This window comes from Hoplias malabaricus, chromosome 6 (assembly GCF_029633855.1).
Source record: "Hoplias malabaricus isolate fHopMal1 chromosome 6, fHopMal1.hap1, whole genome shotgun sequence".
Taxonomy (NCBI): Eukaryota; Metazoa; Chordata; class Actinopteri; order Characiformes; family Erythrinidae; genus Hoplias; species Hoplias malabaricus.
The window spans coordinates 8,473,509-8,492,143 of NC_089805.1; the positions used below are offsets into that span (position 1 = coordinate 8,473,509).

The following is an 18,635-nucleotide window of genomic DNA, read 5'->3' on the forward strand; positions in this document are numbered from 1 at the left end:
GTGCTTTTGATTTGATATATGGGCCAGCACTCTTGGCAGTGTGGGAAGTCCATTCTTAGCCATCTGCCTGGCTTATCTTTGGCTTTATAACTTCCAGCTTCTGAAGTGTGCAGAAATGACCCGTGCCATTATTCTCCAATCTCAAAAACACTCACCGGTTGTAGAGGTCATGTTGAGTGACCTCTGAGTGCTGAGCCTTTACTTTTTTGTCTGAGGCTCAACGATCAGGGTCTGCCACACAGCTGCCTTCATAGGACTGATCTTTCATAGGCACTCGTCATTTAACACTCAGTGGGTCGGACTGGCCGGTGATAAGAGGGGCATTGCCTTCCACCGTGAAGGATTACTTGCTTTTTATCAGGGATTACACTCAGAGCACTGGCCCGGTCTCTTAATAGGTTACAGGTTAATACTTGGTGCCGGAGACCTTTTAAAAGCGCTCTCACAATCCTCAAACTGTCACATTTGTTTGTAGAGAAGAAAGGCAACCACATGAGGACCATTTCTGTTGTTTGGTAGTTCATGCATTCATGAACTTTCTCGAAGAGGATATCACTTAATGTTTCCCAACAAGTTCTAAAATCTGGGAATTCCTGATTTGGGAGCTAATACACTGTGCAGTTTTGGGGCGCTTTCACAATGAAGTCCACTGAAGGGGAAGAGGGGGATTCTGGAGGAAATGAAGTAGCGGAGCCACCTCAGGTACGACACTTGCTTAAATATATATATATATATATATATATATTGGATTTTTTAATGTTCTAGCGTTTGTTTGTTTAGCAGGTTTTATAAGTGAACAAATTTTATACTGAATGTCTATATGTTTTCTTCATTTATTAATTTAGTGTGGTCATATGTTTGATAGACACCTTGGCTTCATTCAAAACTGCCAGTGACTTATATCATGGTTATTTTTTAAATGTAAGAAATGTTTTGTTAGCATAAAGCAACCATGTGCTATATTGGGTGTATAATCTTTAGTACTCTGTTTCATGATCTTCAATGTGCCTTTGAAACCTTTGAATAACTATTGTTAAAAGCACATACTGAGGGTCATTTAGGCCAAAGGTAGTTCAAATGCCTGGGAGATTTTGGTGCTGAGATTAAAAATAAAAAATATACAATCCATAAATTGTATTACAATTTTTAATAGAAAAAATCTATTCTTCATTCTGAAACAGATTGTTGTTTTATTGCTTTGTTGTTGTTGTTTTTTCTTTTTCTTTTTTTTCACATTGTAAAAATCTAAACTTCGAATACGTAATAATATGTACATGTAATTTAAATTGAGTGTTTTAGCTGAATCAGTATTCTGCATTAGGAGCTGTCAACAGAAGACAATGAGCAGCACCTGAGCTTCCCTCAAAATGTTCAGCAGAGTGAGATGGTGGAACAGCTTTGTGACCAAGACAAAATCACAGCAACCACGTCCCAAACTTCAAACTTCAGCAGTGTCCCTGGTTAGACTTTATATTCCATTACAATGTTGTTAATTGTTGTAACTGGGGCAGCCATAGTCTTAAGGTAAGGGAAGTGGGCTTGGGACTGAAATGTCACCAGTTCAATCTCTGGTACTGGCAGGAAAAAGTGGGGAAGGGGGGAGTGAAAGAACAGTGTTCTTTTTTCTTTCAACATTCAGAGGTGACGTGCCCTTGATCAATTACCTAAACCTCCAATTGCTCCCTGGGTGCCAAAGTGGATGTGTGTGTTCACTGCTACTAATCACGTGAAGGTCAAATTTTATTTTGCTGCTGTATGATCACGACAAAGTGCATTTAATAATTATTAAATAAATAATTATTATTAAATTAAAAATAATTATTCATTTATTCATGTATTTATTGTCTGTAACCGCTTATCTAGTTCAGGGTCACGGTGGGTCTGGAGCCTAACCAGAATCACTGGGTGCAAGGCAGGAACACACCCTGGAGGGGGCGCCAGTCTTTCGCAGGGTGACACACACTCACACATTCACTCACACACTCACACCTCCGGGCATTCTGAGTCGCCAATCCACCTACCAACGTGTGATTTGGAATGCGAGAGGAAACTAGAGCACAACAAGCTGCTCACAAAATATCTCTTCTCAAAAATAAAATTTTCCTTTGCATGATATTAGTCTTACACCACCCTCTATTTCTGTATGTTTTCTCTCTGTACAGAGTGGATTAAACAACATCTAATGTATTCATAACAACTGAATGCAATAACTGACTGTAAAGACTGGCTTTTAGGGGCATTCAATTTAGAAGACCTCTGGTTCCTATCACCATCACTGTGAAAAATTCAAACTTGGTGAAATGTAGCATTTCAGATCAAACCACGGTCAATGACATGGTGTAAATCTTAGCCATTTATCCATGCAGATTTTTTTTTTTTTGTAGACCCCCTGACTCTTTAAAATATTGTTCTAATGTTGGTTTTGTATTGTTAGTACTACCCATTGTGAGTTATTAATTTTGTTTGATGCAAATGCTTCCACCAGAAATTAAATTTTGGTGGTGTATCTTAACACTAGGCAGCACGGTGGCGCAGCAGGTTAGTGTCGCAGTCACACAGCTCCAGGGGCCTGGAGGCTGTGGGTTTGATTCCAGCTCCGGGTGACTGTCTGTGAGGATTTTGGTGTGTTCTCCCTGTGTCCGCGTGGGTTTCCTCCGGGTGCTCCGCTTTCCTCCCACAGTCCAAAAACACATGTTTGTAGATGGATTGGCGACTCAAAAGTGTCCATAGGTGTGAGTGTGTGTTGCCCTGTGAAGGACTGGCGCCCCCTCCAGGGTGTATTCCTGCCTTGCGCCCAATGATTCCAGGTAGGCTCTGGCCCCACCGTGACCCAGAACTGGATAAACAGTTACAGATAATGAATGAATGAATGAATCTTAACTCTAGATATAATTTCTTTGTTTTCCAGAACTAACTACTCTAGATCCTGAAAAGTTCTTTCAGCTAGTGGCTGAGTGTCAGAGGCGGCGGATGGATGACCAGCGAGTTTCGATGAATTTGTTGCCAGGAATACAGATATATTCCAGCAAAGGAAGTGCACTAATGAATAAATGGGAATCAGACCAACTGTGCAACTTTGTTATCCGAGCACAGGTGACTCTTCCAGTATTCAGACAAAAAGACAACAAAAACACCACAGCGCATACCTTCACATCTACACATCAAACAGCTTTTCTTTATTTATTCTGCTTTCCACATTTTACAGCAGTACTCAAACAAGCCTCCTCACAGGAAAGGAGAGCTTTGCTTTATTTCATCTACTATGCACATCTTGGAATAATGTGTTGGATGATCACTGTTTCAGAGCTCGAGGATGGAAGACCAGAGATGCACTCCTCCACAAATCATCCTGACCCCAGACACCCCTGTTACCCAGAAAAAGAGTTTTTCCAGACCCGCTTCTCCTACTCATGATCCAGACACAATCTCCAAGCCCCTTCCAAGATCTGCTACTTTCAGCCCTAGTTCACACAACGACAGCATGCAGACTGAACATAATACCCCCATCCAGGTGAGAGATTTTCAGTGTTCTTTAAAAATGCGTTCATATTTATTTCATGCAATCATTTACGTGTAGGGTATAGGCCTACCCCATGCCCCCAAATGCCCTCATTACTTGCACAGGCATTCAATTTTATAGACACAGCATTTCTAATCTCCATAGAAATAGCACTGCTAGTTCAATGAGAGCAGCTTCACATGAGACTAATGTGATGTAAAGCCTTGCCTGAGAAGTGGAGTCTGTCAATACAGCAAAGTGGATTACAGTTCAAATTCAGGATTAGAAATCAAATGTTGTTAATTTATTCATTCATTTACTGTCTGGAACCGCTTATCCAGTTCAGAGTTGTGGTAGGTCAGGAGCCTACCCAGAATCACTGGGCATAAGACTGGAACACTTCCTGGAGGGGGTGCCATTCCTTCGCAGGGCGACACACACTTACACATTCATTATCTATAACCGCTTATCCAGTTCAGGGTCGCGGTGGGTCCAGAGCCTACCTGGAATCATTGGGTGCAAGGCAGGAATACACCCTGGAGGAGCAGCCAGTCTCTCACAGGGCAACACACACACTCACACCTACAGATACTTTTGAGTCGCCAATCCACCTACCAACATGCGTTTTTGGACTGTGGGAGGAAACCGGAGCATCCAGAGGAAACCCATGCAGACACAGGGAGAACACACCACACTTCTTACAGACAGTCACCCAGAGGAAACCCACGTAGACACAGGGAGAACACACCACATTTCTCACAGACAGTCACCCGGAGGAAACCCACGCAGACACAGGGAGAACACACCAAACACCTCACAGTCACCCAGAGGAAACCCTCACAGACACAGGGAGAACAAACCACACTCCTCACAGACAGTCACCCGGAGCAGGACTCAAACCCATAACCTCCAGGTTCCTGTGTGACTGCGACACTACCTGCTACGCCACTGTGCCGCCCTCACTTACACATTCACGCCTTCATCACTATAATATGGTTCTTGCCCATCAGACACTTACCCCAGCCGAGCAAGAAAGGTTGCTGTCCTTGATCTGTGTGGCACTACGTGGGAGAATGGAGGACCAGCGCTGCTACCTGGACCCCAACATGAGGACACACCCTTCCCCTGAAATATCAAACATCCTCCCTGAAGGTAGGTATAATAATATAAAGAAGAAGAAGTTATTAAATAATATAGCACATTTCATTTTAGTTACAAAATATCATAGTAAAAGATGAAACACTGTAGTATATTTTCATAAAATAACAGCACAATTAGAAAAAGGAGATATACACCAGGTATATACTGACATAAACAAATATATATTAATGGAATCCTAAAACCACTTATCGAATGCTATTCCAGAGTGTAGGAGCAATATAAGAAAAGGAATTCCCACCTACTCAGCTGTGTGTGTTCTTAGCAGTTTGTAGTAAGCCTGCCTTAGCTGAGTGAAGTGGTCTGGATGGGCTGCAATGCTTCAACAGATCAGTAAGATCTGCCAAACAGAAAATAAGACCTTATTTTTTAATGTAGAGTATAAATAAGACCAGAGCAGTGTGCTTAAACTTCAATTTAAAGTAAATCGAGCCAATTAAGAGAGATAGTAGCATATTATTGATCCCTATTATTTATTTGTTTGGTGGAAAAAATGTGGAAACAGTAAAGGACCTGAAATTGAGCCTTGTGGAACACCATATTGTATGTATTGTATAATGCCCCAATTATTTAGAAATGAAATTACATAAAAAAAGTCATAAAACATAAAATTTTATTCATTTGTTCTTCAGTGACCTTTTTTTTCAAACAGGAATGGATCCAGAACAATTTTTTAAGCTTGTGGCCAAAATCCAGAGCCATAGGCTCGATGACCAGAGGGTAGCACTCGGCTTTTTACCTGGTATACAAACGCCAAATGGTGATATACAGACACCCTTGACTACGGAAGAAGCAGAACGATTTTACAACATACTCTCCAGGGTGCAGGCAAGTAGTTTTCCTGCTCATACATCACTCCTGAAAGATGTTCTGATAATCCCAGAAATCAGAAGACTTCTTGGTGAAAAAATATTTTGCTAGCAGCTTGAGAAACACATTTGGTGACACTTTATTTCAGTAGCATGTTGTGGATGCTTTAAAGACGCTTGGTTTAAATGGATTTCATCCATTATTTTAGATGTCTCAAGTCCTTGAACGCACAGTGATGCTTCGGCTATTTGGCCATACATCTCTCCATTAAACGTTCTGACTCCCCATTTCTTTTCTTTAGTCCCAGAGGATGGAGGAGCAGCGTTGCTATGCACCCCATATACAACTGGGGACCCCAGCTCCCCCCCGGAAAGTCTGGACTAGCCCTGACTCCACAGTGCAGGACAAGGCTCCATCTGGACCAGAATCATCTGGAACAGCCTCCAGGAGGTCATCATCAGTAATCAGTCCACCTGCAGAAACACCGCAGTGGCACCAGAACAACAGCAACCACACACCCCAGGTATTTGACATCTAGTTATTTAATTTTTTTTGCATGCCTGACGTTCTGTAATAGCCACCTCTTTATGTATATACCAGCATTGGTGCTGTCTCAGAAGCCACATGAGTATAAGATCATTTTATATCTTTTAATAACTGAGTTTGAGGCAAGGCTGAGAAAACCTCAAGACACCAAACACATATTGGTAGATCACCTACACTTAGGGTGTGTTTGAGATTGTTTTGATTCGTTCTGTTCTGGTTTGCTGCAGACACCATACAGCACTGAACAGGACCAGTATTTCTCCTTGGTGCATCAAGTGCGGAGATGGATGGAGAACCACCTACATGGTGTTGATCCAAATGGTAATGAATTTTATAACATTTTATACTTGTGAATCATGTCCATGATTTTTCCATATCAGTAAACACTGCCTTTGAATAGAACTAAATTGTCTGCAATATCAGCATAGGAACCTCCGAGCCTTAAAGCGGATTTCCTTGGCCAACAAAATGCATAAGCAACTACACACAATGAATCCCAATGTGCTGTGCCAAGCGACACACACTAACAATGGTCACTGAAACAGCTGAAACATGTTTTTCGGGACGGCATAGTTCCTTTAAGAAATGGTTTACCGGTGCAGAAAATCTTGACTGACCTGCTTAGAGCCCTGACCTCAGCCTCATTCAACACCTGTTTATGTTAGGGAATTTAAATGGATTAGCCTATGTAAGGTGCATTACTGGACTACATTACCTCACATCCATCTATTTCTCATGCAGCACTCAGCACAGAACAGTTCTTTACCCTTGTGGCTAACTCTCAGAGTAAACGAATGGATGATCAGCGAGCTACGATGCCACAGCCGAACCAGATTGAGAAACCAACAATTCCGCAAATCGTCCTGACCCCAGGGTCACCTGCAGCGCTCACAAGGGCTTCATCCAGACCTACGTCCCTCATTCAAGAGCCAGACCCACTCACCCGGCCTCCTCCTAGATCAGCAACTTTCAGCCCCATCTCAGAGAAGGAGAGGATGCAGTATGACAGTAATGTTTCTGCAAAAGTCAGTCTGACGTACTACTTAATACATTCATTCATCCAGTTTATTTGAAGCAATATACGATGTTCACTATTTTCCTTTATTTTAAAAGGAATCAATCAGCCAGGAAGTGTTTGGTGCCTTGTTGCAGTGGAAAGCTTCATACCCAAATATGTTTGGCTAATTGACATCATCTGATGTAAAGGGCATTGAGTAAATTAGATTTTTTGTTGCTGGATTAGATTAATAACTAAACACTCTCTTTTATTGCAGCTCACATTCCAAGTGTCTGTGTGCCTCACTCCTCCCAGACAGGTGAGAGAGGATGCACTACAATATCTTCTCATCAAGTTTACTGCCTTTTGCTCATAATATGTTCATTTATTTCCTTGAGCAATGAATGACAGAAGAGTGACTTCAGGTATATATTCATTTTTGTCTCTTTCAGGGGAGTACAATGGACGGTCAGCAGGTCTCTTACCCTGACGTCTTTCTAACGATTGGAACTCCGGGTGGCGAGGGCATTGTAGTTCCTATCACACCTCAAGTTTGTTCTCCTCGACCCAGGAGACATCACTCCAGGTCTTCATCTCCACACAGAGCCCACAGTCGAACGCCCCACCACAGACCCTCCCCCCCAAACCCCACCAGTCAACCCTGCCCCATAAGCCCAGATGAGGACTATTTCTCTCTCATACAGAAAGTCCACACCGCTCAGCTACTTCGAGGAAACACCACAGAGAAGTGCCGGGAGCCTGGGAAAGGTCGAGTGAAAGTTGATGGAGAGAGAGAGAGGAAGGATCGTTTTAAAAGGAAATAAGCAATATGTCTTATATATTGAACAGCTAGTTTATCCTGTGCATCTATATTCTGTCTACACGTATTGGCCCTGCTGGCAGAAAACACCTATTATATAGGTATAGATATACAGTTACAGGCTGTAGCACATCAGCTGAGGTCATTTAAAAATAGACTACCACAAGATCATGGCTCACAGCACAATAGAGCAAGCCAAATTATTTCTCCAAAAACACATATGTAATGTTCAGTTCATTTTTATTTTATAGAATCATAAATTAATCTTGCTTTGTTGTATTTAAACTTGGCAAGGATTGTAGTAAAAGGCTTATTTCATTGCAGAGTTGGCCATGGATGAAGGGCCATCAGCAGATGAACTACAGTCTTTAACTGTATATCAACAATGGAGCTAATAGAAAAATAGAAAGTGCTTCTAATAAAGGGGCCAGTAATAAAGTGGCTGTACCAGTGAGTGGCCAGGAATAAAATGGCTATGTCATTGCGCTAGTTCTTTCTTAACACTGTGTAAAAATATTTAATGTAACTAAAAAAAATCTCTGTATTCAAATCACCTTTGCACATGATATGTATTGATTAAAACTGAAATGTATAAAGTAAAACTCATGATTATGTACAGTGACTCTGGTGTTCTATTCTGAGAGAGAAATAAAACTATTTAAATAGGAATCAAATTCCATAGGAATTCCATTGATTTTTATTTTTCCCCATGTTTCATTTACTGAGATGTAAACACAGTATACTGAATCTCTGTGTCATATAAATTGTATGCTTTAATGCTGCGTTTAAGGGCATCTGATTCCTATCAGCCCACTGAGAAATATTCTGACTTGGTAATATGATTTGACTTCATTAATCTTCATTATTTAAATGTGCTGAAAAATGAGTGAAAATTTCTTTTAAGTTTATTAAGTCTTTATGTCATACAATGCTGTAAAACAATTAATGTTTCAGTATGTTAAAGATTTTCTAAGGATGACTGAACAAAAATTCAACAGAGGTGAGAAATTAGTGCAATATTATTATCCATCCATTATCTGTAACCGCTTATCCAGTTCAGGGTCGCGGTGGGTCCAGAGCCTACCTGGAATCATTGGGCGCAACGTGGGAACACAATATAGAGGGGGCGCCAGTCCGTCACAGGGCAACACACACTCACACATACACTCACGGACACTTTTGAGTCATCAATCCACCTACAAACATGTGTTATTGGACTGTGGGAGGAAACCCACACAGACACAGGAAGAACACACCAAACTCCTCACAGACAGTCACCTGGAGCAGGAATCGAACCCACGACCTCCAGGTCCCTAGAGCTGTGTGACTGCGACACTACCTGCTGCACCACAGCAATATTATTATTCATAATAATAAATAGTTTTACCAGTTCATAAGCAGCTACATGTTCCAGTGAAGTGCAAAAATGTACAAACATATATTTAATTCAGTTATATATGTAATAGAGCAATAGAGACCGGCAAAAGGAGATTGTTACTGGCTTTGTTTACCTTTCAGGAGGGTCGCGGTCAGAGATATTGCACTAAATCTGTTTAATGTCTCCCCTTTGTGAGGGATCCAGTTTATGGAGTATTAAATGGTTTTCAGGGACTAAAACATAATAAATATTGTTTATATCTTTCAGGGGTACTAATTTGAGACATATTTGAGGCCTAGATTCAATAAACTGTAGGGGGCAGTAACAAGCCTCAGTTTTAAACCTAACCTCAGAAGAAGACTTAGGCGGAGTTAGCGCTGCGTACACAACACGTTCAAAGTAGCTTTTCCCGGCTACATTGGTTTTATCTTTTGCCTCATATTATAATCTTTAGAGGAGAAGAAAACATGCCAACCTTTAATGGGAAACGAGACGTGACATTTGTATGTATTTCATTTTCTTGATGAATTAAAATTAGCTAGTTAGCACTTGCCTCAATAAGCTAAAGTTGGCTTCGTATTCGATTATTCATTTCCACCTTAAATGTTACAGCGGTTACATTCAGCTAGGTTTGAAATTTAGATCCTTTCGAAAGCGAACCCCTGCTTCATTTAAGGTGGAACGAAAAATTCCACTAGGGACTGAGCCTGTCAGCAGTGTGTTCAGACCTATGTTAATAGCTAACGTTAGCTTATTTAAGGGTAACTGATCGTTCATTTCACTTAAAGTGGATACCCAGATTAACGAGACAACATCTGTTTCAGGACGTCTTCTAGCGACTGTTAGATCATTTAAACTTAACCATTCGTGAACGTTTATCTGACATGCTAAATGGCTAGTTAGCAACTGAAAACTTACACCTGAGTAATATGTACAGTGGTATTTATTAATATTATGGACGCTTGTTCCGTTTATGAAGTAGGTTTAAGTGAACTCATATTTGCTTCGTGGGTTTTTGGAAAAACTAAGTCTGAAATGGCTCCCTGCTACTTACATGGTGCACTTATCTGACTAAACTGAGAAAGTTTGCTTTGTGGAAAAGCCCCCAAATCACCATGTTTTCAACACTAATAAATTTTATTTACTGTCAACAACCACACCATTGAATCCACGAAGATTCACTAATCATCACTTGTTTAGGGCCCCCAAAACACCAGCTTTTTTTTTGGGTGCTGGATTCTCAGCACTACGGTGGTGTGAGTGGATCAGACACAGCAGTGCTGCTAGAGTTTTTAAACATGGTCCTCACTCACTGTCCACTGTATTAAACACACATGCCTTGTTGATGCACCTTGAAGATGGACCACCCTCTAGTCCTTAAACAGTGGTCACTGGGTGCTACCCACACAATGCTGTTGGCTGGATATTTTTGGTTGGAGAACTATACTAGTCCAGCAGTGACACTGATGGGTTTAAAAACACCAGCAGCACTGCTGTCTAATTCACTGGAGCTGATCAGATGGTCAACAAGTGTAGAAACGAGGAGGACATTTAAAAATTTTGGCTATTCAGGATTCTGTCTAAAACAATGCAGCTGTGTGCTCCCATGCTATCAACTAATTCCGTCTTTATATTCAACTTTCAGGAGGAAGATGACTTACCTTATGAAGAGGAAATCATCAGAAATCCATATTCTGTCAAATGCTGGATGCGCTACATCGAACATAAGCAAAATGCCCCAAAGTCCGTGCTTAATATGATTTATGAACGAGCACTGAAGGAGCTACCTGGCAGGTAAATGCATTTAGTTTGTTTAGATCTCTGTGCCCATATCCTCAAATCTTTCAGTAGGAGTTCTGATATAAGATCATATATTTATGTAGATTTCTAAAGGGGAATTTTCTTAGTGTTTTAAATATTGCTTTAAAATATTAATGTGAAAATCTGTGTTTTTATAACCATTGCATGTAACAACATTTCATGAGGGGGCTTTTAGTGGCATTAAACTCTTCAGACATCTGCTCTCAATTACCACCACTGCGAAAAATTCAGAACAGTTTTCACTAGAATGGAGTATGTCATAATAAATCACTTAGTGTGACTATGCTGAAATTGGTATAAGACTGTTTTCCAATTGTACAAATTTCTACATCTTTGTGAACTCTACAGTTACAAACTGTGGTACAACTATCTGAGAGAAAGGAGGAAGCAAGTGAAGGGAAGGTGTATAACAGATCCAGCCTTTGAGGAGGTCAACAACTGCCATGAAAGAGCACTGGTTTTTATGCACAAGGTAAAATGTCCCAGCATATTTTGGCAGTTTTACACAAGTTGTGATGCATACTCACCGACCTCTACAAGGATCCAGACCCTCAAAATTCAATACTATTTTTACTAGGCAGGCAGTGACAATAGTTTAGCTACCAATACTTAAATATCTTTTCTCTGGACTTCCTTCAGATGCCAAGGATATGGCTGGACTACTGTCAGTTCATTGTATCTCAGCGCAAAATTACAAGGAGCCGTCGGACGTTTGATCGGGCACTCAGAGCCCTGCCCATTACCCAACACACTCGAATCTGGCCCCAGTATCTTCAGTTTGCCCGCAACCTACCACTTCCCGAGACAGCCATTCGGGTTTACCGTCGATACCTTAAGGTGAGAAGGGGTTTGTGCTGCATTATTGATGAACACAAGCTTGAGAAACAGTCCTCAACTGTTAAATGTTAAGTAATACATAGTGTATTATAAGATCATAGTATTGTTGTGTTCTGTGTATGACTCATGAATATATTTAAAATCTATTGTTAAGAAGTGTTTATGATGCACACACAGATTTCAAATTTGATTCTTATACACAAATATGATAATGACTATCAATTACTGTAGTACTGTATCCAGAAGTATTAAAGCATTGTTTTCCAAAGTAATTCATTCAAACTTTCATCTTCTTTGTGCCCTGACTAGCTTTCTCCAGAAAACGCTGAGGAATACATAGATTATCTGCATTCTGTAGGACGCCTGGATGAAGCAGCAGTCAGACTGGCAGCTGTGGTCAATGATGAAAACTTTGTCTCAAAAGAAGGAAAGTCAAACTACCAGGTCAGCATATGTTTTATTTCTTATATTTTTAATTCAATCAGGCTTTTGTAGATCTCCGCTCATTCCTAAAGAATTTAGCTATACTTTTTTCTGTGTGGCCTCTGTTTGATACTATAAAGAAATAACATGGAGATTTTATCACAAAGCCTAATTTATTTGGTCTCCTCTTGCAGCTGTGGCATGAGCTGTGTGACCTCATCTCCCAGAACCCAGACAAGGTTACTTCACTGAATGTGGGTGCCATCATTCGCGGTGGCCTCACACGATTCACAGACCAGCTGGGCAAACTCTGGTGCTCTCTGGCTGATTACTATATCCGCAGTGGTCATTTTGAGAAGGTATGCCCTCATTCACTTGCTGCTGCCTTCATCCTTTTGTTGTTGTTGTTTTTTCTGTCAGAAAAAGGAAAATTCTACAAAGAAAGAATGTGAACATGTGCTTTCTCCTGTGTTTCATACTTTAAGGCACGTGATGTGTACGAGGAAGCTATCCAGACTGTAGTCACTGTACGAGATTTCACCCAAGTGTTTGACAGTTATGCTCAGTTTGAGGAAAGCATGATCGCTGCTAAAATGGAGACCACATCAGAGATGGGAAATGACGAAGATGGTGAGAGATACTGAGACGATTATTAATCGTCTGCTACACTTATAATCTTAAACAGACCTTTTAAATCTGGGCCTGGAAATATTCAAGTGTTGGTTTTTGTAAAATGTCTTGAACTGCAAACATAAGTGTTTACAAAATCGATAATAAAAAACATGCATTTATTCTGACCAATATTCTAATCTTCCTGTTAATAGATGATATTGACTTGGAGTTACGCTTGGCTCGGTTTGAACAGCTGATCACCCGCCGTCCTCTTTTACTGAACAGCGTTCTGCTCCGACAGAATCCACACAATGTTCACGAGTGGCACAAGAGAGTCAAACTCTACGAAGGCAATCCTCGACAGGTAAATTTGAGAACTGGTCTTCCAAGTACATTGCTCCAGACGTACAAATCCTGGGGAGCCAGAGTAGTGCACAGTTTGGTGATTTTTTATGTTCACACTTATATTGGAAAATCACCAAAGTCCAGGACTGGGTATCAAGATATTTAATGATCTCAAGAAAACCATCCCATTCATGCTTTTATTTGCAGTTTGTTTTAACATCTGTTTGTTTGTAGATAATCAACACATACACCGAGGCTGTTCAGACAGTGGATCCAGTGAAAGCCACAGGGAAGCCCCACTCCCTTTGGGTTGCATTTGCCAGGTTCTACGAGGATAATGAGCAGCTGGATGATGTAAGACAAATATGCTCAATGTTTTCAGTCTCTTTTGTAATGTAAATTTTGTAATTTTATTGAATATTAATATTATTCAATGCCATATGCTCCTTTAAGGCCAGGACTATTTTTGAGAAGGCCACGAAGGTGCAATACAAACAGGTAGATGACCTGGCAGCGGTGTGGTGTGAATACGGGGAAATGGAATTACGCCATGAGAACTACGACCAGGCACTGAGGATACTCAGGGTGAGGCAGTGAATGTTCAGATAGCCCGATGGCGCAATGGGATTTCTCAAATCTTATTTAATGGTTGACCTACGTTAATGATCATGAGAGTTATGATGTTATGGATTGTTTTTTTATTCCTCAGAAAGCCACAGCCATCCCAGCAAGAAAGGCAGAGTACTTTGATTCTTCAGAACCAGTGCAGAATCGAGTGTATAAGTCACTGAAGGTGTGGTCGATGCTGGCGGATTTGGAGGAGAGTCTTGGCACTTTCCAGGTATCGTTTAATCAGCAATAATTCTGTCACATTCTTAAAGAAAGATACGTGAGATGAACATAAATTTGAATTATATTGGCTAGATATGTTAATGGGATAATTTTGTCTCTCTTGCAGTCGACAAAGGCCGTCTATGACCGCATCATTGATCTCCGTATAGCCACACCACAGATCATCATTAACTATGCCATGTTTCTTGAGGAACATAATTACTTTGAAGAAAGCTTCAAGGTAAGTCTGTTTTCTCAACCAGTCTCTAATTATATTAAAGGGGTACTGTGTAAAAAATTGTAACCATTGAAAGCTATTCATGCCTGCCTTCAACACTGGACACTCTATAGTGTGGAACATGTTCTAGTTTAGACTATGAAAACCTTCTTCTGGTGATGTATTTTGAAGGTGGAGGATATTTCTTTGACGTATTTATACTTCCTGTATAAGACCATATCGGTAATATTACATTTGTGATGCATTAGTCTTTACTTTAGTGGCTGTGCTCGCAGTTAGGATTTCTGTTTCAGTGGGGGAGCTCAGTATTGTTGCGTATTTGCATTATACATGCTGATAATTGTAGTGTGAGGACAGTGATGCATGACTTCAAAGGATACGTTACATAACCTGAAGGATAAGCTGGACCACTTGTTTAAGTTCAGTTATTGCTTTGTTTCTTTGTTTGTAAGTTCAGTTATGCTTTGGTTGTAGCTTTTATAAATCACATGTTCTCTCTTGTATCTTCCAGGCATACGAGCGTGGTATTGCACTCTTCAAGTGGCCCAATGTGTATGACATCTGGAATACATATCTCACCAAGTTCATAGAACGCTATGGAGGCAAAAAGCTGGAGAGAGCACGAGACCTGTTTGAGCAGGCTTTGGATGGCTGTCCTTCGAAATTTGCCAAGAGTAAGGCATTGTTTGAAGAGCTTGCTGAAAGAATTAAAAGAGGCTTGAGTGTAGTTATTAAACTCCTTGTTTTCTGGGGTCCTTTGTGACTCGACAAAGTGAATTAATGTCTCGAGACCTAGTTCATAGTCATTTTTTAGCTTTGGATTAAAAAATACTACGACATATTTAATAGTCCATGTTTCATTTGTCTGTGTTTTTCAACCAAATGATGATTTATTTTATTTTTTATTTTTTTGTGTGTGATTTGTGAAATTAACAGCTATCTACCTGCTGTATGCCAAGCTGGAGGAGGAGTATGGGCTTGCCAGGCATGCTATGGCTGTGTATGAGAGAGCCACACAGGCTGTGGAGACAGAGGAACGCCATCACATGTTCAATATTTATATAAAAAGAGCTGCAGAAATCTATGGAGTCACCCACACCAGAGCTATCTACCAGAAAGCCATTGAGGTATTGCACCCTATAAAGCAGTGGTTTAAGTGTGAGGGCCATTATCAGCTCACTATAAAATGTCATTTGGTCAAAGTTGTGTTATTCCAAGGAACTCTCATGTCCTTAATGAAATCTAAACACATTATGAGCTCTTATCTGAACATATTGTAGTGTGCTCAGTTCAGACCAACAGCGGCCACAGTGGCAGCATGTGTTTTTCAGCTGTGCATCACCGTGTTGGTGTGTGTTTTACAGGTCCTCCCAGATCAGCATTCCAGGGACATGTGTCTGCGCTTTGCTGACATGGAAAGCAAACTGGGCGAGATTGACCGGGCCAGAGCCATCTATTGTTACTGCTCCCAGATGTGTGATCCCAGGGTGAGAATACCAACTTATACATCTTCATACAAGATATACACCTATCCCTTTACCTAAATACAGTCCAAGGATATCTGAAATATGCTGCTTCAGTTATGCACCACAGCTAACAGACTAATGCTGCTTTGTTAATTTTTATAGATAGTAGTATTTAACACCGTGTCTGAATTCATTTAAGCAGGACTTTTTCAGATTACTTAACCTGACATGATATTTTGAAGTTACACTGTGCTAACTGATGGGATATAACCTACCATTACTTGTTCACTATAGTAGCCACATAGCTTCAGTACAAAAATGAAAAATGTTTTATTCCCCCAGAGAATGTTACACTACATTTTGTTTGTTTCCGTGCTCACTCTTAAAACTAGCTTATTCTGACTGTAATCTCTCCTTTTCTTCTCAGATGACTGCAAACTTTTGGCAGACGTGGAAGGAGTTTGAGATTCGTCATGGGAACGAGGACACCATTCGTGAGATGCTGAGGATAAAGCGCAGCGTCCAAGCTACCTACAACACACAGGTCAACTTCATGTCCTCACAGATGCTCAAAGCCACCACCAGCGCCACAGGCACGAGTAAGTCAGTCTCAATTCACTAGTTTCATATCAGATATATTAATGAAACCAATGTGTTGTCATTTGTTGTGTTCTTGCCAAGCACAAGTTTACATGGTTCTGGGGTTATTGCTGTCCTGACTAGAAATGTCTATGCCTTCTTTCCTTAGAAAATTATAGGACAAATCTAAAAATGCTGGTCCCATCATGTTTTCTCCAAACTTGTATTCTCATTAACCCTTTTCTAAAATGATAATGGATGGTTAGAACGAGTCTCCCAGACATTAACTTGGACTAAGTAGAAGTCTTTCTCTTCTCTAAATTTGGATAGATTTAGCAGGAGGATTAACAAAGTCAGTCAGAAAAGCAAGATCCTGCATGCTGATTAAAGTGGGATTAAACATCAGCTAAAGGGAATTAAGTTTTACTTAATCATAAAAATTCATTCATTCCCTGTAAGCGCTTATCCAGTTCAGGGTCGCGGTGGGTCCAGAGCCTACCTGGAATCATTGGGCGCAAGGCGGGAATACACCCTGGAGGGGGCGCCAGTCCTTCACAGGGCAACACAGACACACACACATTCACTCACACCTACAGACACTTTTGAGTCGCCAATCTACCTACCAACGTGTGTTTTTGGACACACCAACTCCTCACAGACAGTCACCCGGAGCGGGACTCCAACCCACACAGGTCCCTGGAGCTGTGTGACTGTGACACTAACCTGCTGCGCCACCGTGCCGCCCTACTGATAAAAATATTAACTACAATTTGATTTTTATAGAAAATATAGAACATCCAATAGACGCTCCTTCACATGCCTGTTTTGCTGTAACCTGACTACAGTACAAGCATTTTTCCTCTGTAGAGGCATGTTAAAAGTATTGCAATAAACCTAATCTGAATAGGGCTACAGGATTTCAGACAGTGTGTTGCTAGGTTAGTGTATATCGTAAAAGTACATTCGTGGATCATCTAATGTGTTTTTTCCCTATCAGTATCGGACCTTGCCCCAGGCCAGAGTGGCGTTGATGACATGAAGATGTTGGAACAGAAGGCACAGCAGCTTGCTGCCGAGGCTGAACAGGACAAAGCGAAACCCAAAGAAAAGATACTGTTCGTCAGGTGAGAAATACACCTCTTTGCTCTTTTCTGTTTACATATCTAGATATGACTGACAGAGCCCGTTCACAGGAGCCACCCTTTGTGTATGCAAGCTTAAGCAAACGAAGGTCCTGCTGATCTCTGTTGAGCTATTGGCTTGTTTCTTTTCTCTGACTGTGTGTTTAATAAATGTGCAGGAGTGACACCTCTCGAAGTGAACTAGCTGAACTGGCCAAACAAGCCAACCCAGATGAGATTGACATTGATGACGATGATGAAGAGGATGATGATGGAGATGGAGAACCAGACGGTGAGTTCCTCTGCAGATTCTACATTAGAAACACTTAACTTGTTTCTGTAGTCTAATGTTGTCTGTTTTGTGTTTTGAGCAGAGGTACAGTTGGAGCAGAAGAGCGTCCCCACTGCCGTGTTTGGAGGACTGAAAGACGACTGAATGTCTGTTGGTGTCAATGATCTATATTCTGACAGTAGCTTGAAATAGAAAATATTTCTAAAATACAAATGACTGCTATGAAATGAGCATACCACACTCGGTTTCATATGTCCAAGCTAAGATTTTCTAGTCATGTTTGCTGGTGTCCAGCATTGGCAGATTAACTCTTCAGAACACAAGAGGGCACTCTTCTTACACACACTGTTCTGCTTGACTTAATTATGTTCCAAAGTCTTTCTGGTGGTACAAGACCACTGAACCAAGCCCAACATATTTTGGATAGCTTCCACACACAGTTAAAAGGTATCAGTGTGCAGCCTTCAAGGACTCTGAATGGGTGGAGTTTGAAGAGCTAAAGGTTTTGACACTGTAGATGATTTGTGTTGTGGAGGAATAACATTTTCATTGTCTTTTTTACTGTAAATGTCTACTTTTTCATAAAATTAAATTCCAAACAAGTGATTTGCATTGGTGTAGTAGTGAATTTGTACTTTGGAAAATGCTTTGGCATTTAAACAGCACAAACAAGCATCTGAATAAAGTAGTATCAAGGTTTTGATCGTTATCTGAAGGAGACAAAAGCACTGAGAGTAACTTAAACTACTGCAAAAGCAAAAAAACTTCAACACACCAAAATAATGAAGAAAAATGTCATGCCCCCATAATTAGATTAAAATAGTTAGGCGAGCTAATCCTCTTAGTGCAGTTACATTGGTGC

At 40.7% G+C, this 18,635-nt stretch overlaps 1 protein-coding gene across 1 annotated transcript; it reads left to right on the top strand.

The window, feature by feature from the left end:
- The first annotated feature begins 9,558 nt into the window (after positions 1-9,558).
- xab2 (XPA binding protein 2) lies at positions 9,559-18,394 on the top strand. Its single transcript, XM_066674613.1, has 19 exons — positions 9,559-9,711; positions 10,854-11,002; positions 11,378-11,501; positions 11,669-11,866; positions 12,176-12,310; positions 12,484-12,648; positions 12,775-12,919; positions 13,114-13,265; positions 13,481-13,600; positions 13,700-13,831; positions 13,956-14,087; positions 14,205-14,318; positions 14,827-14,989; positions 15,252-15,442; positions 15,680-15,802; positions 16,209-16,380; positions 17,358-17,484; positions 17,661-17,773; positions 17,856-18,394. Exons 1-19 carry the CDS (start codon positions 9,676-9,678, stop codon positions 17,915-17,917), a joined length of 2,553 nt encoding a protein of 850 aa, XP_066530710.1. The 5' UTR covers positions 9,559-9,675; the 3' UTR covers positions 17,918-18,394.
- Positions 18,395-18,635: the final 241 nt, after the last annotated feature.

Coding starts and splice junctions, on each gene's coding strand:
- xab2 (XM_066674613.1), top strand. CDS start 9,676: ATGCCAACCTTTAATGGGAAACGAGACGTGACATTT. Junction 15,803..16,208: donor CCCAGATGTGTGATCCCAGG/GTGAGAATACCA, acceptor TTTTCTTCTCAG/ATGACTGCAAACTTTTGGCA. Junction 16,381..17,357: donor CACCAGCGCCACAGGCACGA/GTAAGTCAGTCT, acceptor TTTCCCTATCAG/TATCGGACCTTGCCCCAGGC.